This window comes from Globicephala melas, chromosome 6 (assembly GCF_963455315.2).
Source record: "Globicephala melas chromosome 6, mGloMel1.2, whole genome shotgun sequence".
NCBI classification, from domain to species: domain Eukaryota; kingdom Metazoa; phylum Chordata; class Mammalia; order Artiodactyla; family Delphinidae; genus Globicephala; species Globicephala melas.
In genome coordinates, this window is record NC_083319.1 from 70833626 (window position 1) to 70856605 (window position 22980).

Consider the following 22980-nt stretch of genomic DNA (forward strand, 5'->3'; position numbering starts at 1 on the left):
CTGCTGAGGGTATAACCTGCAAGATGGGATGGTGTGTTTTGGGTTTGTTTTTTTTCGTTTTTTTTTTTAGGTTTCTGACCCCATTTTGACCATAGTCCCTTGAACTTAAAGATAATTTGTCAAGCAATAAATTTATTATTTCAGCTGCATTTTTAAGTAAAGATGTATGGATAGTAGAAATTGGTGTTCTTTCTGTGACGCTTCTGAAAGTGTGTGTAAAATTGTGTGTTTCTGTATGTATGCATTTTTTAAGAGGGTCAATATGTGTAGAAAAGAGAAAATGAAGAATTGCTGCTCTAGACAAAATTAAGAATCATGGCCTCCATTCTATAGCATTAAGGAACACCATACTAATAATCCCTTATTCCAGGGCAGTATTTTCAGCTCTCTCAACACTGAAGTGTGTATCATTAATTCACTACACTTAGTGAGCACCCACTGTATGTCAAGATATGTAAGACGCTGTAATGAAGAAGCTCCGATTCTATTTGGTGATACTAACGTAGAAATTTCAATGACATTTTTCAGTGGAATAAGGCAAATGATGGAGGTTGCATAAACAACAATCCAGGCTAGAGGTTGGTGTATAAAATATGTCCTAGTGGATGTGAAGGCGGATGGAGATAAGTGAGAATCAGAACAGTCCTCTGAGATAAACATTCTGAACCTCACCTTACATGAAAGAAGAATGAAGAACTAAAAGTTAGGAGTTACACTCAAAGTCCCATAATTTGTGCCTGCTTTCTTTCAGAAAATGGCCCAGTTTTCTGTTATGTTACCAAGACATTAAAATAGCATGGCTGCCCAGAAGACAAGGTAACCCTCTAACTCCAATCATTTGGGGAATTCCTGCTTGAGAAAACACAGAAGAGATATGCAGCTTCTGTGCCCTTGCCCCCTAAGGAAGAACAAGTGATAAGACAAGACATTGCTCACATCAGAGATGCCTTCTAAAAGACTTGGACTGCTTCAAATAACAGAAGGAAAGCAAATAACCAGAAAACGTGGGGAAATATTTACACATTAGAAAAAAAGAAGACACCTTTCACCATTCCCCCAAATTTGTAACAGTAAAGGTAAGCAGTAACATTCCTATGTTGCCAAGGAATGTGAAGAAATAGCTCTTAGACTATTTATTGATGTGACTGTGAATTGGTATAATCTTTTTGGAGGGCATTTTGGTAAAATGTATCACAAAGCTTAAAAAATACCCTTTGTGCTGGTTACTTTACTCCTAGGAATTTATCTTTAAGAAATTATCAGAGATACATACAAATAATTATGTATAAAGAAGGATGTAGAACATAGTTTTAATAGCAGATATTCAAAACAATCTGAATATCCAACAACTGGAGGTAATCATGGTTAAGCTCTAATTAGATTGTGAAGCAGCCAACTGAACACCATGGTTTCACATAATATTTAACGTACTAAGGAAATTGTTGCTGTATAATATGAAATGGGGATATAGAAGCATTTTACAGTACTAATTTTGTTTTAAATATTTACAAAGAATAGAAAGATATATACTCTTTTGTTATTATATTTGGGGGGAGGGATATTGGATAAATTTTTAATTTTCTTTATATTTTTCCATATCTTCACATTTTTCTACAATGAATATAATCAAATAGTGAAGTTTTAAAAATAAAAATGGGGGCTTCCCTGGTGGCGCAGTGGTTGAGAGTCTGCCTGCCGATGCAGGGGACACAGGTTTGTGCCCCGGTCCGGGAAGATCCCACATGCCGCAGAGCGGCTGGGCCCGTGAGCCATGGCCGCTGAGCCTGCGCGTCCGGAGCCTGTGCTCTGCAGTGGGAGAGGCCACAACAGTGAGAGGCCCACGTACCGCAAAAAAAATAAATAAATAAATAAAATAAAAACTAAAAAAAATAAAATAAAAATGGGCTTAGAAAAACCCAGTTCTTGAAAACACACTGTTTCTGGTAATGCAGCAAAAGTTAAAATGGCAATACTAAGAGGAGTTCTGTTTGAGTTCAATCTTTATTTTTGTTAACAAAGATAATTAATGACTGTATAGTCAGAACAATACTTGGGTTTGCAACAATGTGAGAAAAGCTGGGTGTTTAATATGGAGCTAATCTTAAATTATTTAAGAGACTGTATACACACATTATAGTGTGTCAGATATTCTTTAAATTGACATTTGATTTTTTGTTTCTACTCCTTTTTATGATTTGATGAATTATTTTCCATGAGTTGGTGATTTTTGTTTTTTAATAAAGAAAATGGAAGCTTCTTATTGTTTTTTATTGTCAATTTTTTAGGAATGTGGTTTGTTTTCTTATCACAGGGAGATCATACTTCCCTCAAAATTACTCCTTCTCACTGTGGTCTGTTACTGGGTCCTTTAGTGACGTATCTCGTCTGTTTAAAGAGATTGTAGAATGAATGTGTTTGTGTCTAAGAAACTGTCTTCAAGATAATAAGCTGCTAATTGTAAACAATAAACTAGTTACCCACCCTTCAGCATTAATACTAAGCTGTCTGGGTTACATGTGAGTATGGCTCTTGGATTCTCAGATGCAGTGGTTTCAACTCTGCATATGAGGGAGCCACAGAGGACCTGATGGGTCTGAACCTAAGGTTCTCTGGCTCTCTACCCCATGATTGTTTTCACTACCCTGTAATATATGCTATGCCTTACTTTCCTTCATTTTTGGTAGGTGTCTGAGGATGTCAACGCCAAAATGTGGGCATTTTTCTTGTTGCCTTCCCAAAGTACAGTGCTTCCCAAGTTAAAGAAGTTCTTTTCTCGATCCAGTAGCCTTTTCTTGCAGCCTCATTTTTAGACTTCTCAAATGGAGTACATGGTACTCTTGTTTTGTTACCCATCATTCACTCCTTAAACAAAGCCAATAATATAATTTTCCTCCTACCTCATTCTTGAGGACTTTGCTGACCATTTCTTCCCAGAACACTTCCACTTCTATGATTCTTCACTCCTTTTCTTAGCTACAAAAATAAGTGAACACTGTGATCAGTTTTGAGCATTTCGAAGTTTCCCCAGTGGATTATGGGCATAATGGAAAAGTTCTAGCTTAGTGACTTAGCCCCTTGGAAGAGTGCTGAGTTACTAATTAGTACATCTGCATCTATTTAGAAATGTGTATTGGCATTGTGACCTGCTTATTTTTGTTCTGCATTGTTGTTCATGATTTTGACAATTAGATAACCAGAACAGTTCATATTCAGTGTTAACCAAAAAGAGTGGAGAAGGCTGGAACAGCAGGCTTACATTTGAGACCTGAAAATACTTCGCAAATTAGCCTCAGTGCATCCTGGAGTTGTTCATAATAGGCCAAAGCTTAAGAACGGCTAAAATTCTCAGTGGTGTGGGGCGGGGCGGGGGGGGGTCTAAATAAGGTACATTAATTCAAATAAATAACATCTTTATGTGCCAGTATAAAACAATGTCGGTGATAAAAGTGGAAACCAGAGAAATACGTAAAGTAAAATAATGCAGTTTGTGTGGGTGTGTGGATAGCATATTTATGCTTATGTCCACAGAGTTTTCTGGAAAGAAGCTGAGTGATAACCTCTGAGGTACAAGCCAAGGGACCTACTGTCTACCTCGTACCTTTCTGTACTCTTTGGACTTTTTACCATAGGCATCTTATCTACTCTTGGTTTATTCATTTTGAGGCATGGAGAATAGGGGAGGCCTTGCTCTATAGCAGTTTATATAAAATAACCTCTTTAACCTGACATTGAATTCTGCGAGGTCATGTCCGGGACAGCGTGTCTACTTCTGGGCACAACACTTTCAGGGGAACTCTGACCACCTGAAAAGCACCGAAAGAAGCGTATGGGAACTGGGAAGACCATGCCACGTACATAATGGTTAAAGGGACTGAATATGTCTAACTATTTAAGAGAAAATCTTATGTGAGCATTTCAAATATTTTTAAAGGGCTGTTCAGTTCTGGACTAACCTCTCTCACTACTGATAAGCCTCCATAAAAGCAGGAAACATCTTTTTTACTTATTATGGGATCCTTTGTTCCTTGTACTTAGCACAAGATCAGTGAATATCTGCGTAAGTGAAAATCTGATCCTATTTTTCCTACATAAAACCTCCATCAGCTCTTCATACACCTCCTCCTCCGTCTTCACTTTCAGCGAGTGACTTCAGTTCTCTCTTCACTGACAAAACTGAAGCATCAGCAGACAACTTCCAGGCATACCCCCATTACCCTCCCCCAAGCTCTCCCCTGTGTTGTCTTTTCTGACAATACACATATTAGCAGCATCTGGAGGGCTTCTTAAGCCAGACTGCATGATCCCACCCTAGAGTTTCTTTTTTAGAAGTCATCAGTCTGGGACATAGTAATCTGAGGTTTGTAGCCATCTTGAAATTGTGCACACATTTCAGTACTGGTGTCTCAGTCCCCCTTTCTGTGTTTTGCATCTTCCAGCCTCTGCTGAGCTTGTTGATTGCTGCTCCCAACATAACCCATTCCACTGGTGGACAGGGGATGGTTAGAAAGAATTCTTTTTCTTAAATTTTGAATTGAAGTTAATCTACCTGTAACTTTCATTTGTCCCTCTCTGGAACTACTAGGGAGCCATCTAATCTCTTCCACACAACACAATTCTAATATTGGATGACAGCCTGTCCTTCCAAGAGACGTTTTGCCTGAACATCTTTAGTTCTTTTTCTTTTCCAGTGTTACTGAGATATAATTGACATTCAATATTGTAAGTTTAAGATAGCATAATGACATATGTATATATTGCAAACTGATTAGTTAACATCCATCACCTCATACAGTTACAGAAAAAAAAATGTTTTTCCTTGTGATGGGAACTTTTAGGATCTGCTCCCTTAGCATCTTTCAAATATACCATAAAGCGTTATTAACTATAGTCATCATATTGTACATTACATCCCCGGTACTAACTTACAACTGGAAGTTTGTACATTTAACCAACTCCACCTAATTCCCCTACCCTCCACCTCCTGCCTCTGGCAACCACAAATCCGATGTCTGTTTGTATGAGTTTAGTGTTCTGTTTTATTTTAGATTCCACATATAAATGAGATGAATAGTATTTGTCTTTCTCTATCTGACTTATTTCACTTACCATAATGCCCTCAAGGTCCATCAGTATTGTTACAAATGCAGGATTTCCTTCTCTTTATGGCTGTACCGTATTCCACTGTTTATATACATACCACATTTTCTTTATTTATCCATCAATGGGTACATAGTTTGTTTCCATGTCTTGGCTGTTATGAATAATACTGCAATGAACATGGGGGTGCAGATAGCTCTTCAACATGGTGATTTTGTTTAATTTTTTTGAGAACCTCCATACTGTTTTTCATAGTGGCTATATCAATTTACATTCCCACCAACCTTGCACAAAGGTTCTCTTCTCTCCACATCCTTGCCAGCGTTTCTTATCTCTTTTTTTTTTTTTTTCTGATAGCCATTCTGACAAGCGTGATGTGTTATCTCATTGTGGCTTTGCACTGCCCTAATGTTGAGGACCTTTTCATGTACCTTTTGGTCATCTGAATATCTTGGGGAAATGTCTATTCAGGTCCGTTGCCAATTTTTCAGTTAGATTATTATTATTTGCTATTCAGTTATACGGGTTTTTATATATTTTGAATGTTAACCCCTTATCAGATACATGATTTGCAAATATTTTCTGCCATTCTGTAAGCTACCGTTTCATTTTGTTGATCGTCTCTTTTGACTTCCAGAAGCTTTTAACTTGGATGTGGTCCCACTTGTTTATTGTTCATTTTGTTGTTTGTGCTTTAACTGTCATATCCAAAAAATCATTGCCAAGACCCATGTCAACAAATGTCTTTCCTGTGTTTTCTTCTAGGAGGTTTGTGGTTTCAGGTCTTACATTTAGGTCTTTAATTCATTTCAATTTAATTTTTGTGAGTGGTGTAGGTATAAAATAGGGCTTCAGAGTTTCTGATTCAAGAGGTCTGGGATAGGGCCTAATAATGTACATTTCTAATAAGTTCCAGGTGACCACACTTTGAAAACTGCTATCATAGATGTTTTTCCCTCTCATCCACTTACTAGATCTTGTAACATCACTCTGGCACTTGCCCCTTTCTCCATAATCAAACTGCCCCTCATTACTGGATCACTGCATCTCAATGCACAAATTTGCTGTTATTTCTGCTATTAAAAAAATACTTCTTGACCACAGTTCTCTCTACTCTTTGTCTTAATGCTTTGACTTTCATTGAAATGTAACCTCTTGAAGAGCTATCTATTTTCACTGCCTCCAATTCATCTTCATTCTTTTTTAAAAAAATAAATTTATTTATTATGTATTTTTGGCTGCATTATGTCTTCGTTGCCGCACACAGGCTTTCTCTAGCTGTGGCGAGCGGGAGCTAGTCTTCGTTGTGGCGCACGGGCTTCTCTTGTTCCAGAGCATGGGCTCTAGGTGAACAGGCTTAGTTGATCTGCAGCATGTGGGATCTTCCCAGACCAGGGATCGAACCCATGTGCCCTGCATTGGCAGGTCTTAACCACTTTGCCATCAGGGAAGTCCCATCTTCATTGTTTCTTCAGCCCACTCCAAATCAAATTTTGCCAGCATCTCACTTCCAATACCACAAAAATTATACTCAAGGTCACTTGTATTAAAGCTATTGGTCAATTCTCAGACTTCACCCTTCTCCTGTCAGCAGCATTTGATACATTTTATCCCTTCCTGCTCTTTAATAAACTTTCTTCATGTAGCTTCCAAAGACACCACACTCGGCTTTTCTTCTACCTCAACAGCTGCTATTCAGTCTTCTTTGCTGGTTCCTCCTCTTCTCCCTGATCTCAATCTTTGGATTTTGTATCTTCACTCATTCCTTGGTGACCATTTCTCATCTTCCCCCCAAATCTGCTCTCCCAGCACAGTTGTTGGCAGTTTCATTCATCCAGTTCCTCAGACCAAAAACATGGAGTCATCCTGGCCTCTTCAAAACCCACATTCACACCAGGAAAACCTTATTCACTCTACCATCAAAACATATCCAGAAACTGACTATTTCTCACGATATCTACTGCTTCTACCCTGCTCTGAGCTGCTCTCATTTCTCACCTGAATACTGAAATAACCTTCTAACTGGTCTTCCAGCTTCTACCCTTTTCCATGGGAGCAGCACCTGTCCTTTCTCTCTCTGACTTCCTCTCTTACTAACACCCTCTAACTCACTCTGCTCCATACCACCAACCTTGCTTTTCCTACAACACACCAGGCCTTCTCCTTGAGTACTTGCTTGGTGTCCCTTCTTCCTGGAAAACTCTTGCCCCAGATAACCACGTGGCTCACACTAGCACCTTCTTCAAATCACTGTTCAAAATATGCCTCAGTGGGTCAACCCCAACCATCCTACTTTAACGGAAAGCAAGAATCCTCACTCTACACGCCCAGCACTCCTGAGAACAATTACCTGGCTCAACTTTTTTTTTCCCCATAGCTCTTAACATTCCCAACATACTCTAGTATGTTATTTGTGTTTGCTTCTTCGCTGACCCTCCTGCTTTCTCTAAAATGTAAACTCTGCAGGAATTTTGTCATTCACTGATACACATCCCAAATGGCCGGAACAGTGTCTGGCACTTAGTAGCCTTTCAGCCAATACTTTTGAATGTACGGTTTCCCCTTTCTTATCACAAGCGCTGCATGTTCTAACATGTTATGGCTTACTCCAGCCTCTTCTCTCACTTCCCATATCTCATGGCAGTCTAGATCAGAGCTATCCTATAGAAATATAATGTGCACCAATATATAATTGCAAATCTTCTAGGAGTCACATTTAAAAAGTAAAAAGAGATAACTGAGGAGCTGTTCAGCAGCAGCTGCTGCCTCCTGCCTTCCTTTGCCACCGCCACCCCACAGCATAGCAGAAGAGACAGACCCTGGCACTGTAAGTGTGGACAGCCAGCCCTCAGCCCCAGCAGCTAGTTCACTGCCTCCAGCCCAACGATTCTGAAAACCATTCCTCACTGGAAAGAAAAATCCCTTTTGAGAGGAGACAAGAAGGTGGAGTACAAGGAAGTGAGCTCACCTCTTCTTATGGAAACACCAAAATCACAACTAACTGCTGAACAACCACTGACCAAAAAAATGCTGGAACCTACCCAAAAAAATACTCTACATCCAAAGACAAAGAAGAAGTCACAACAAGATGGTAGACAGGGTGCAACTGCGATAAAATCAAATCCCTACACACTGGGTGCATGACCCACAAACTGGAAAATAATTATACCACAGAAGTTCTTCCACAGGACTGAAAGTTCTGAGCCCCCACATCAGCCTCCCCAGCCTGGGGCTCTAGCAATGGGAGGAGGAGCCCCCAGAGAATCTAGCTTTGAAGGCCAGTGAGGTATAATCACAGGATTCCACAGGACCGGGGGAAACAGAAACTCCACTCTTATAGGGTGCACGCATGGTCACGTGCACACCAGGACCAAGGGAAAAAAGTGGTAACCTCATCAGAGACTGGGCCAGACTTACCTGCTAGTATTAGAGGGTCTCCTGTGGAGGTGGAGGGTAGCTGTGGCTCGCTGCAGGGACAAGGACACTGGCGGCAGTAGTTCTGGGGAGTACTCATTGGCGTGAGCCCTCTTGGAGGCCACCATTTTCTCACCAAGACTGGGCCCCACCCAACAGCCTGTAGGCTCCAGTGCTGGGATGCCTCAGGCCAAAATACCAACAGGATGGGAATACAGCCCAACCCATCAGCAGACAGGCTGCTTAAAGTGTTCCTGAGCACACAGCTTCCTGCTAAACGCACTCCCTGACACAGCCCTGCCCACCAGAGGGACAAGACCCTGCTCCACTCACCAGTGAGCAGGAACCTGTCCCTCCCATTAGGAAGCCTGCACAACAAGCCTCTCAGACAGCCTCATCCACCAGGGGATAGCCATTAAAAGAAAGAACTACAACCCTGCAGCCTGTGGAACACAATCTGCAATCACAGAAAGTTAGATAAAATGAGATGGCAGAGGAATATGTCCCAGATAAAGGAACAAGGTAAAACCCCAAAAGGACAACTAAGTGAAATGGAGATAGGCAATCTACCTGAAAAAGAATTCCGAGTAACGATAGTAAAGATGATCCAGGATCTCAGAAATAGAATGGAGGCACAGATGGAGAAGATACAAGAAATGTTTAACAAAGACCTAGAAGAACTAAAGAAGAAACAAATAGAGATGAATAATACAATAACTGAAATGAAAACTACACTAGAAGGAATGAATAGAATAACTGAGACAGAAGAACGGATAAGTGATCTGGAAGAGAGTGGTGTCTTTATTCTGCTGCGGAACAAAGTAAAGGAAAAAGAAAGAAAAGAAATGAAAACAGTCTAAGAGACCTCTGGGACAACAGTAAATGCACCAACATTTGCATTATAGGTGTCCCAGAAGGAGAACAAAGAGAGAAAGGGCCTGAGAAAATATTTGAAGAAACAGTAGCTGAAAACTTCCCCAACACAGGAAAGGAAACACTCATCCAGTTTAGGAAGTGCAGAGAGTCCCAGGCAGGATAAATCCAGGAAGGAACATACCGAAACATGTGACAATCAAATTGACCAAGATTAAAGACGAAAAAAATATTAAAATCAACAAATAACATACAGGGGAACTCCCGTAAGGTTATCGGCTGATTTCTCAGCAGAAACTGCAGGCCAGAAAGGCACAATATATTTAAAGTGAAGAAAGTGAAGAAACTACAACCAAGAATACCCAGCAAGGCTATCATTCAGATTCGACAGGAAAATCAAAAGCTTTACAGACAAGCAAAACCTAAGAGAATTCAGCACACCAGACCAGCTTTGCAACAAATGCTAAAGGGAATTCTCTAGGCAGAAAAGAAAAGGCCAAAGCTAGAAACAAAATTATGAATGGAAAAGCTCACCAGTAATGGCAAACTTACAGTAGAGATAGGAAATCATCTGCAGACAAATATGATATCAAAATCAGCAATTGTGAGGGGAGGACAAATGCAATAAACTGGAAATGCATTTGAAATTAAAACACCAGCAACTTAAGACAATCTTGTTCATATACAGACTGCTGTATCAAAACCTCATGGTAACTGCAAACTGAAAATCTACAGTAGATACACACACAAAAAAAGAAAAAGGAATCCAAACACAACACTAAAGATAGTCAAATCACAAGAGAAGAGAACAAAAGAGGATGGGAAGAAAAAAGACCTATAAAAACAAATCCAAAACAATTAACAAAATGACAGTAAGAACACACATATCGATAATTACATTAAATGTAAATGAATTAAATGCTCCAACCAAATGACACAGACCAGCTGAATGGATACAAAAACAAGACCCATATATATTCTGTCTAAAAGAGACCCACTTCAGATCTAGAGACACATACAGACTGAAAGTTAGGGGATGGAAAAAGTTATTCCATGCAAATGGAAGTCAAAAGAAAGCTGGAGTAGCAATACTCATATCAGACAAATAGACTTTAAAATACTGTTACAAGAGACCGTTACAAGAGACAAAGAAGGACACTACATAATGATCAAGGGATTAATCTAAGAAGAAGATACAACAATTGTATATATATATATGTACCCAACACAGGAGCACCTCAATACATAAGGCAAATACTAACAGCTATAAAAGGAGAAATCAACAGTAACACAATAATAGTGGGGGACTTTTAACACCCCACTATTATCAGTGGATAAATATCCAGACAGAAAATAAGGAAACACAGGCCTTAAATTATATATTAGACCAGATGGACTTAACTGATATTTATAGAGCTTTCCATCCAAAAGCAGCAGAATACACATTCTTCTCAAATGCACATGGAATATTCTCCAGGATTGATCACATGCTGGGCCACAAAGTGAGCCTTGGTCAATTTAAGAAAACTGAAATCATACCAAGCATCTTTTCCAACCACAATGAGATTAGAAATCAACTACAAGAAAAAAACTTTAAAAAACAACAAAACACGTGGAGGCTAAAAATTATGCTACTAAACAATCAATGGATCACTGAAGAAATCAAAGAGGAAATCAAAAAATATCTAGAGACAAATGAAAATGAAAGCACAACGATCCAAAACCTATGGGATGCAGCAAAAGCAATTCTAAGAGGAAAGTTTACAGCAATATAATCTTACCTCAGGAAACAAGAATAACCTAAAATAACCGAACCTTACACCTAAATCAACTAGAGAAAGAAGAACAAACAAAACCCAAAGTTAGTAGAAGGAACAAAATCATAAAAATCAGAGCAGAAATAAATGAAATAGAGGCAAAGAAAACAATACAAAAGATGAATGAAACTAAAAGCTGGTTCTTTGAAAAGATAAACAAAATTGATAAACCTTTAGCCAGACTCATCAAGAAAAAGAGGGAGAGGGCTCAAATCAATAAAATTAGAACTGAAAAAGAAGTTAAAGCTGTCACCACAGAATACAAAGGATCATAAGAGACTACTACAAGCAACTAAGTGCCAATAAAATGGACCTAGAAGAAATGGACAAATTCTTAGGTACAATCTCCTAAGACTGAACCAAGAATAAATAGAAAATATGAACAGACCAATCACAAGTACTGACATTGAAACTGATTTTAAAATTCTCAATAAACAGAAGTCCAGGACCAGATGGCTTCACAGGCAAATTCTATCAAACATTTAGAGAATAGTTAACACCTATCTTTCTGAAACTCTTCCAAAAATTTGCAGAGGAAGGAACACTCCCAAACTCATTCTATGAGGGAACCATCACCCTGATAACAAAACCAAACAAAGATATCACACAAAAAAAGAAAATTACAGGCCAATATCACTGATGAACACAGACACAAAAATCCTCAACAAAATACTAGAAAACTGAATCCAACAATACATTAAAAGGATCACACACCATGATCAAGTAGGATTAAAATCAGGAACAAGACAAGGATGTCCACTCTTGCCACTTGTATTCAACATAGTTTTGGAAGTCCTAGCCACGGCAATCAGAGAAGAAAAAGCAATAAAGGGAATCCACATTGGAAAAGCAGACGTAAAACTGTCACTGTTTGCAGATGACATGATACTATACATAGAAAATCCTAAAGATGCTACCAGAAAACTACCAGAGCTCATCAATGAATTTGGTAAAGCTGCAGGATACAAAATTAATACACAGAAATCTGTTGTATTTCTATACACTAACAACAAAAGATCAGAAAGGGAAATTAAAGAAGCAATCCCATTTACCATTGCATCAAAAAGAATAAAACACCTAGGAATAAACCTACCTGAGGAGATAAAAGACCTATACTCCAAAAACTATTACAATTCAGATGAAAGAAATCAAAGATGACACAGATAGAAAAATATACCTTGTTCTTGGATTGGAAGAATCAATATTGTCTAAATCACTATACTACCCAAAGCAATCTACAGATTCAATGCAATCCCTATCAAATTACCAATGGCATTTTTCATAGAACTAGAACAAAAATTTTTTAATTCGTATGGAGACACACAAGACCCCGAAGAGCCAAAGTAATCTTGAGAAAGAAAAACAGAGCTGGAGGAATCAGGCTCGCTGACTGCAAACTATACTACAAAGCTACAGTTATCAAAACAGTATGGTCCTGCCACAAAAACAGAAATATAGATCAATGGAACAGACAGAAAGCCCAGAAATAAACCCACGCACCTATGGTCAATTAATGTACAACAAAGTAGGCAAGTCTATACAATGGAGAAAAGACAGTTTCTTCAATAAATGGTACTGGGAAAACTGGACAGCCTCATGTACAAAAATGAAATTAGAACACTCTTTAACACCATACCCAAAAATAAACTCAAAATGGATTAAAGACCTAAGTGTTAGACCCGATACTCTAAAACCCTTCGAGGAAAACGTAGGCAGAACACTCTTTGACATAAATCACAGCAATATCTTTGTTTTGATCCATCTACTGGAGTAATAGAAATAAAAACCAAAATAAACAAATGGGACCTAATTAAACTCAAAAGCTTTTGCACAGCAAAGGAAACCATAAACAAAATGAAAAGACAACACACAGAATGGGAGAAAATATTTACAAACACTGCTACCAACAGGGGATTAATCTCCAAAATTTACAAACAGCTCATCGGGCCCAATATCAAAAAAAGAAACCATGCCATCAAAAAATGGGCAGGAGACCTAAATAGACATTTCTCCAAAGAAGACATACAGATGGCCAAGAGGCACATGAAATGCTGCTCAACATCACTAATTATTAGAGAAATGCAAATCAAAACTACAATGAGATGTCACTTCACACCAGTCAGAATGGCCATCATAGTAAAGTCTAGAAACAACAAATGCTGGAGAGGGTGTGGAGAAAGGGAACCCCTCCTACACTGTTGGTGGGAATGTAATTGGTACAGCCACTATGAAGAACAGTATGGAGGCTCCTTAAGAAACTAAAAATAGAGCTACCATATGATACAGCAATCCCACTCCTGGGCATATATCCAGAGAAAAATACGGTTTGAAAGGTTACATGCACCCCAGTGTTCATTGCAGCACTGTTTACAATAGCCAAGACATGGAAGCAACCTAAATGTCCATTGACAGATGAATGGATAAAGAAGAAGTGGTACATATATACAATGTATTATTACTCGGCCATTAGGAAGAAGGAAATAAGGCCATTTGCAGCAACATGGATGCACCTGGAGACTATCATGTTAAGTGAGAAAGACAAATAGTATGTGATATCGCTTATATGCAGAATCTAAATAAAAATGACACAAATGAACTTATTACAAAACTGAAACAGACTCACAGACTTAGTGAAAGAACTTATGGTTACTGGGGTAGGGAGGGTGTGGAGGGAGGGACAGACTGGGAGTTTGGGATTGACATGTACACACTGCTATATTTAAAATAGATAACCAACAAGGACCTATTGTATAGTACAGGAAACCCTGCTCAATACTCTGTAATAACCTAAATGGGAGAATTTGAAAAAGAATAGATACCCGTATATGTATAACAATCACTTTGCTGTACACAAACTAACACAACATTGTTAATCAACTATACTCCAATAGGAAATAAAATTTTTTTCAAAAAGTAAAAAGAAACAGGTGAAATTAATTTACTTAACCTAATATATCCAAAATATTATGTCAACATATAATTAATATTAAGAAGTTATGAAATTTTACACATTCTTTTACAAATACTAAACCTTTGGAATCTGGTGTGTATTTTATACCAACTTTACACCACAATTTGGATTCTAAATTGTCATCAGAAATATTCGATCTGTATTTAAATTTAATAAAATTTACTTTCAGAAAGTAGGTTCACATGTTGTTAGTTGTTCCAAGTATACTGAAGCAGATGTTAATTTTTAAGCTTAAGTTAATAAAATTAAATAAAACTAAAATTCAGTGTCTCAGTCGCATTTGCTATATTTCAAGTGTTCAACAGCTGCATGTGACAAAGGGCTACCATAGTGGACAGAGCAGTTCTTGGCCTTGCAGCTCCAAGCAGTCTGCGCCCCCTCTTGCCTCTGGCCCTTTTCAACTGCAGTCTCTCCACCTGGAAGAGGGTCCTCTTTGCTCCATCACCACCCCTCTTCATTTGGCTCATTTGCTGTCTGTCTCTCCTCTGTGTTCTACAAACACCCTGTTCTATTACAGTACGTTGTCACACTGTTATTATGGATTGGCCACAAAGTTCATTCGGGTTTTTCCTTAACATCTTAAGGAAAAGCCCAAACGAACTTTGTGGCCAACCCAATATAATTGTCTGATTCAATGTCTATTTAGCGTAGTGACTTACACATGAGAGTTACTATGTATAATTGCTAAATAAATGTATAAGCCCATGACATTTCTGCCTACTGAAATTTCAGTCATCCTTTCATTTCTAGTTCAAATCACTTCTCCCTAGGAACTCTAGGCAGACCAGCCCACAGTAAACAGTCTCTCCTTTGTACTCCCAAACTACTTGAAGTCCATATTACTCACAGACCATTTATTAGAATGGTTTTACTTATGTACAAATTCTACTCCCCCAACTAGATAACGAACACTGGAAGAGCAGGAATTCTGGAAAAGAAAATTACCTACATATTAGGTGTTCACAAAATTATTAAATGTATTGCCTGGTTTGAATCTTGTGTCTGGTAATTGCATTTTCCTGGATAATCCAATGAAACTTTTTTTTCTTGTTTTAACTATGATGTTAAAGCCTACTTTCTTTCAGGGACTTCCCTGGTGGTCCAGTGGCTAAGACTCTGCGCTCCCAATGCAGGGGGCCTGGGTTCAACCTCTGGTCAGGTAATTAGATCCCACATGCTGCAACTAAGAGTTTGCATGCTGCAACTAAAAGATCGTAGATCCCGAGAGTCACAACTAAGACCGTAGAAGATCGTAGATCCCGAGAGTCACAACTAAGACCCGACGCAGCCAAATAAATTAATTTAAAAAATAAACCCTCCTTTCTTTCCACCTTTTGACTGGATTTTAAAAGCAATATTTCATAAAGAAAAACTACTTTCTGAATGACTCCATCTACATGTATATGTAGTAAATCATTCATCAAAATATCTTTTGTCTCACAAACTTCTTCATTTATCTGGAATTGGTCAGATCTGATTCATTGTCTAGTCTATCAGTACAGGGTATGTGTCCATCTCTCTGAAGATAAAAGTAATCAATCATTCATCAAAATGTTGTTATATACCAACCTTGTTCATTTCATTTATCAGTGATGAGCTAGATCCTAAATAATCAATTAAGAACAAAGCTTATTTCTCCCTTTTGCAAAAAGGTATCCTTCAGTCGTCAGGCTAAAGGGGAAAAGAGCAAACCAAACTATAAAACTGCTGCCAAATCTGCTCTGTGTGATTTACTGCAAGCATTAAAAATCTCTTCTCTGTTTCTCTACCAGATTGGAAAAGAGAAGAAAGACGAGTGGGTTCAGTTATCATAAATAAATCAGAGCTTCTCAGCTTCTCACATGTTTTATCAACATAGTCCTAATTAAGAACAAATTTGCCGAATTAAGAGGCAAAGCGGGACCTGCCTGTGGGTAGATATGAGCCTGGAGACCCACTCCCTGTAATTGTTCCATTCATGATAACGATCATGGTGTTCTGGCATGACAGAAGCCAAAAGTCTACACTTTCCAGGAGAATGAATGAATGTAGAAATCTTATTTTGGTGCCTCAATTAGTATTAATAGAGCCCTTTTCCCCATTCTCTCCTATTTTCCCAACTAATGCCCCCTTGTTATCTTAGCAGAGGTGGGGATTAATCAGGGTATAATATAGTTGAAAAACACCTAGGGTGGAGGGAATTAGGAATTCTGGGTATTGAATTTTGAGTTGGCAAAAAAATTATATAACGTTCTGTTGCCTTGACAATTATTTACATCTTTCAGGGGTTGTTCATCTTGTCATGTACTTTGTCTTCCCAAGGACATTATAGGTTTCTATAAATTGTGGAGTGATTTAGGTGCCACTCCCAAAAGCCTGGCACATGCCTTACACTTAATGAGCAACCAATTAATTGTTATTGGTTTTACCTCAATCAGTAGTTTAAACTGAACAGACTTGGAAATTGAACAACTAATCATATCAATAAGATCCTGAAAAAATGGTTTTTGAAAAAGAACAAACACTGAAACACATAAGTATTTCAGAATTCAGCATATAACTGAAAAAAAGATATGCTTGATTTCATAGGTATTTTGTTGTAGAGCACATTTCTTCACAATAAAAAAAAAAGCATCTGAATGCTTTCTTTTAAGGGAAAATGAACAGGAAATTGTCAGTGTTTTCAAACCATGCCCTCAGTTTCACAGATGATCCAAAATTAAAAAGTCTACACATCAGAAAGTGATGATGCACTCGTTAACTACTCTTTTTGGCCTCACTTTAGTTTACAAATTCCCTCCCTGTAATAATCAAGATTACAAAGCCAAAGTAGTAAGTAATAGGAAAGTCAATTCCAAATATATGCAAAAATACAAAAAACAGTAATTAACTTTATCCATCACCCATCTTCAAGAATTATCATCTCATAGCCAATTTGTTTCTTCTATACTCCTACCCACTATTCTCCTCCCATGTTCTTTTGAAGCATTTCACATATATAATTTCATCCCTGAATATTTCACTGTTACTTCTAAAGGATAAGTATTTTGAAGACAGCCACAACACTGCTAGTACACATAAAAATGAATAAAAATTCCTTAATGTCAACTATTCACAGAATACTCAAAAGTTCAAATGTTTCATAAATACCATTTTTTTACACATTGTTTATTTGAATCAGGAGGCAGTTAAAGTCCACACATTGCAATCCGTTGATATGTAGTTTATGTTTCTTTTAAATTGCTGTGTTTACTCTCCCTCTCTTGCTGGTCCTTTCACTCTTCCTTTCTCCCCTCTTCCAATCTTTCATATGCACTCTTTCTCCTTACAGTTTATTTGAAGAAACCCAGTTGTTTGTCCTTGAGAGATTTATATAATCCAGATTTTTGTAACTGCATCCCCATAGCATAATTTAATATAATCCTCGATCCTCTGTACTTCCTCTAAATTGCTAAGTTGAATCTAGACAGGTTTTTTTTTCAAAGCTACTTCAGAGGAGGTGGCGTGCTCTTCCATCAAGGGCCACATAATGTCTCATCTGTCTTGGATTTAGCACCCTCAGCTTTTAATGCCTCTATCCATCAATTTAATATGAGTTTCTAAAAAAATGATATTCTAATTCAAAGTTACCTCCATTTAAATACATGAAAAGACAGATGACAGCCTCCTTATTTTAAGATTGAAAACATCTTAGTTTACACAGACAGAGCATTTCATAAAATTTAACAGTCATTCATGCCAAACAAGCTTAGTAAACAAGAAATCAAAATTCCTTAGAATTTAAGAACGGGTCAGATATACACTATAAAATACACATTGGATAAATGATTAAGAACAAAGCCATAGGAAAAGAAAACAAGAAAAAATGACTCTAACATACAAGGCAGATTTAATTTAAAAAATACTAAATAGTACTGAAGGAAATTTGAAATATAATCAATAAAATTAGAAACTCAAAAGAGAGTTATATAGAGTTGGAGAGATAATTCATAAGCTGGATTATGAACTAAAAGGGAAACCCAGGATGTACGGAGAAAGAGATGGAAAATATGACAGCATGAAACATAAAGTGTAGCAGAAATTCTAACAAAGATCTTATTAAAGAGAATGCATTTTCCAGAAAGAGGAAATAAAGAGAGTGGGTGGTGTGACTCTGATCTCCAGCTTTACAGCATGAGGAACTCTGTGGATTCACTCACCAGTGAAACTAGTGAAAATTATTTTAAAACAACCAGTTAAAACCTCTGGACATGGCTGAAGGACATATACAGCAAATATAGAAACACACATTCAAGAAAATTTTCTACAATTTAAGAATATTGAGAGTCTCTGGTATTTGAACTGAGATCTGCTTCCTCCTTCCTCCCTCCTCCCTCCTAACTCAGCAAGAGGGAAACTTTACTCCAGACTGGATACAGCCAAGAACGCAGGGATCCAGCTCTCAGTTTGAGGGATACAATCCCAGGACAGGCAGTATGTTAGTATTTCTTTTCCTACCCCCACCTATCTGTTACTGAGGCTAAGTTATGGGCAAGTGTAGGTGAGAGGTGGCTCTCTCTTCCTCTGCCCAGCCCCCAAGAAGGCTGTATCCTGGGTGTGGTGCTGATGAGAATATTGAGCCCCAGTCATCATTCTCCTGGTTTGTAAAGCGGTGATTCTGTGCTGCAAGAGTCAAACAAAAAGATCTGAAGGTATCGTCCCCTCCCCACCACCACTGAGCACTCAGCTCCTAAATTGGGAGTGTCACTGACAGAGAAGCTTGCCATTGTCCCCTCTTCCACCTCCATAGCCATAACTCAGAGATTTTGCCTTGAGGGAGAGCAGGTCATAAACCAGGGAGCTATTCTCTTCCAAAAGGAACTGACTTCATTTGCAACAGAGTGTGGAGAAGTTCAAGCCTACCGGTGCTCTCAACTTTAGTAGAGGTTGTGGTAAGGGCAATTGGGGTATTGGTAGAATCACTGGACATAAAAGCTAAACTGTAAACTGGCTAGTTTGTGTGAGAGAATCTGGGAAGGACATAGCTGGGCAGAGACTGCCTGAAGTCAGAAAAAAATCTCAACAGACTTCCAGAACTATCCCTTCAAAGGATTCTGAATTTCACTGGTTCAGCTGGTGAGCAATTTGCGCACCAGGGCATTGTTGAAAGTAATTAAACAATCACCTAGCAATTAGTAGAGTTCAACATCTGGCTAAGGTAAGGGACAGAGTCAGCCAAAGAGAACCCAAAAAAAAACCACTGTTAACCCAGGGTGACTGTAGACATAACCCAAGAATATGCTCCCTGAGGAGCAATATCAGAACTTACCAGTGCAAGAGAGAAATAGACTCTACTAAAATAGTACAGCCAGTTACTTGACCAATAAGCTAGCAAATAACAATAACAAGCTCCAGAGGGAGGCACCAGTACCCAAAGTTACTACAATGTATTATCTAAAATATCTAATTTCCAACAAAAATTAGTCATACAAGGAAACAGGAGAGTATAACCCATACACTGGGGAAAAAAATCAGGCAACAGAAACTGCCTGTGAGAGCAACTAGATATCAAATTTAACAAAATCTTCAAAGCAGCCATTATAAATATGTTCAAAGAACTAAAGGAAACCATGATTAAAGAGCAAAAAAGGCATTATGAAATGTGGCAGCAAGTAGAGATCATCAATAAACAGGAATTATAATAAAGAACAGAATGGCAATTCTAGAGTTGAAAATTACAATAACTGAAGTGAAAAATTCACTAAAAGGGCCAATAGTAGATTTGAATTAGCAGAAGTAATAATAAGCAAATCTAAAAAAAGAGCAATAAAGATTATGCAACCTGAAGAATAGAGAGAAAGAATGAAGAAAAAATGAACAAAACTTCAAAGAAGTGTGGGACACTATTAAGTGCTGCAATATTTGAAGAAATAATGGCTGACAACTTCTCAAATCTGTTGAAAAACAATAATCTACACATCCAGGAAGCTCAACAAACTCCAGGTAGGAAAACACAAAGAGATCCACAAACTGAAACATCATAGTAAAAATAGTGAAAACCAAAGATAAGGAGAAAATCTTTACAGAAGAAAAAAAATGACTTATCACTGCAAGGGAATCCCAATAGGATTAAAATCTGACTTCTCAGCAGAAACAATGGAGGCCAGAAGGCAGTGGAATAATATATTCAGAGTGTTCAAAGAAACTATTAACTAAGAATGCTGTATTCAGCAAATCTATCTTTAAAAAATAAAAGCAAATTAAAGATACTCCCAGATAAATAAAAACAGAGAACCTGTTACTAGCAGCAGACCCTCCTTACAAGAAATTTTAAAGGAAATTAATCAGACTGAAAGTAAGTGACCCCAAATAGTCATAATTCAATTATTGTGAAAAAGCAAAGAGCACCAGTAAAGGTAATTATGAAATTATAAAAATAGCATAAATGCATATTTTACTCCTTTCTTCTACTCAATTTAAAAAGCAATTGTATAAAACATCATGTATATAATATATTCTTGGGCCTATAACATATAAAATTGTAATATATTTGCTGATAACAGCGCAAAGTACATAGTAGCAAAGCTGTATTGGGCTAAATAAGGAAATAACTCCAGATGGTAACTTGAATCTGCAAGAATAAATGAAAAGAACCAGAAATGATAAATAAAAAGGTTAATATAACAAAAATAATAAATATATACTTGCTCTTTCTCCTCTCAGCTAAGCTAGTCTAAAAGACAAAATTATATAAAGTAATAATTATAACAATGTATTATTGGGTTTGTAACATTTATAGATGTAACATGTATAGCAATATTAACAGAAAACATAGGAAAGGGAATAGAGCTATGTAAGAGTAATTTTTCTAAATCTCACTGGAATTAAGTTAATATAAATGTGAAGTGGATTCTGATAAGTTAAGATGTATATTATAAGCCCTAGAGCAACCATTAAGAAAGTTACTTTAAAAACATACAGTGCAAAAACAATGGGTTTTGAAATTAAAATGCTATATTAGATAATATTAATTCAATGTAAAAGAAAGCAGTAAAGGAGGAACAGAGGAACAAAAAAGACATAACACACATAGAAAACACAAAGTAAAATGGCAAATATAAATCCAAGTACAGGCATACCTAGAAGATATTGCAGGTTTGGTTCTAGACCACCATAATAAAACAAACATCACAACACAGCAAGTCACAAGGATTTTGTGGTTTCCCATTGTATATAAAAGTTATATTTACACTATAATGTACTCTATTAAGTATGCAATAGCATTATGTCTGAAAAAACAATGTACAACCTTAATTTTAAATAATTTATTGCACACAATATTGTAAGTCAAATAATTTATTGCACACAATATTGTAAGTCAACTATACTCTAATAACTTTTTAAAAACTAAATAGGGACTTCCCTGGTGGCACAGTGGATAAGACTCCATGCTCCCAATGCAAGGGGCCCAGGTTCGATCCCTGATCAGGGAACTAGATCCCACATGCATGCTGCAACTAACAGTTCACATGCCACCAACTAAGGAGCTGCAGAGTTGCAACTAAGGAGCTGGTGAGTTGCAACTAAGGAGCTGGCGAGCTGCAACTAAGGAGCCTGCCTGCCGCAACTAAGACCCCACACAACCAAATAAGTAAATACATAAATAAATAATAAAGTGAATATGTGTGTTTTCTTAATAAATAAATAAAAATAAAAACACTTTGTTGCTAAAAAATGCTAACCATCATCTGAGCCTTCAGCAAGTTGTAGTAACATCAAAGGTTACTCACCATAGCTCACCATAAGAAATATAATAATAATGAAAAAGTTTGAAATATTGCAAAAATAACCAAAATATGACACAGAGACATGAAGTGAGCAAATGCTGTTGGAAAAATGGCACCAAGAGATTTGCTCAATGCCACAAACCTTCCTTTGTAAAACAACACAATATCTGCAAAGTGCAATAAAGTGAAGCACAATAAAACCAATTATGCCTATATCAATAATCACATTAAATGTAACTACATTAAACAATTCAAAGGCAGACATTGTCAGACTGGATTAAAAACAAGATCCAACTATATGCTATCTACAGAAGAGACATTTTAGATTCAAAATACAAACAGATTCTAAGTTAAGGAATGGAAAAAGATATATTATACAAACAGTAACCACAAGAAACCTGGAGTGGCTATACTAATGTCAGAAAAAATACACATAAAAAAAATGTTGCTAGGGCTTCCCTGGTGGCGCAGTGGTTGAGAGTCTGCCTGCCGATGCAGGGGACACGGGTTCGTGCCCCGGTCTGGGAGGATCCCACGTGCCGTGAAGCGGCTGGGCCCGTGAGCCGTGGCTGCTGGGCCTGCGCGTCCGGAGCCTGTGCTCTGCAACAGGAGAGGCCACAACAGTGAGAGGCCCACGTACCGCAAAAATAAAATCAAATAAGTTGTTGCTAGGGCTTCCCTGGTGGCGCAGTAGTTGAGAGTCCGCCTGCCAATGCAGGGGACACGGGTTTGTGCCCCAGTCCGGGAAGATCCCACATGCCACGTAGCAGCTGGGCCTGTGAGCCATGGCCGCTGAGCCTGTGCGTCTGGAGCCTGTGCTCCGCAACGGGAGAGGCCACAACAGTGAGAGGCCCGCGTACCGCAAAAAAAAAAAAAAAATGTTGCTAGACGTAGAGTGACATTTTATAATGATTAAAGAGTCAATCCATGAGGAAGACATAACAATTATAAGCAAATGTGCACCTAATAGAACATAAAAACATATGAAGCAAAACTGAAAATGAAGGGAGAAAGAGATAAGTCAATAATAATAGTTTGGGACTTCCCTGGTGGTCCAGGGGTT

General features: G+C 37.8%; 1 protein-coding gene across 1 annotated transcript in view; it reads left to right on the plus strand.

Moving 5' to 3' along the window:
- The window catches only part of MTAP (methylthioadenosine phosphorylase), a 38722-nt gene extending 36471 nt beyond the window's left edge, over window positions 1-2251 (plus strand). Inside the window, exon 8 of the mRNA XM_030830319.2 lies at window positions 752-2251. Within this exon, the coding sequence (XP_030686179.1) occupies window positions 752-790 (39 nt within the window). The 3' untranslated portion in view covers window positions 791-2251. The remainder of the gene's footprint in view (window positions 1-751) is intronic.
- Window positions 2252-22980: the final 20729 nt, after the last annotated feature.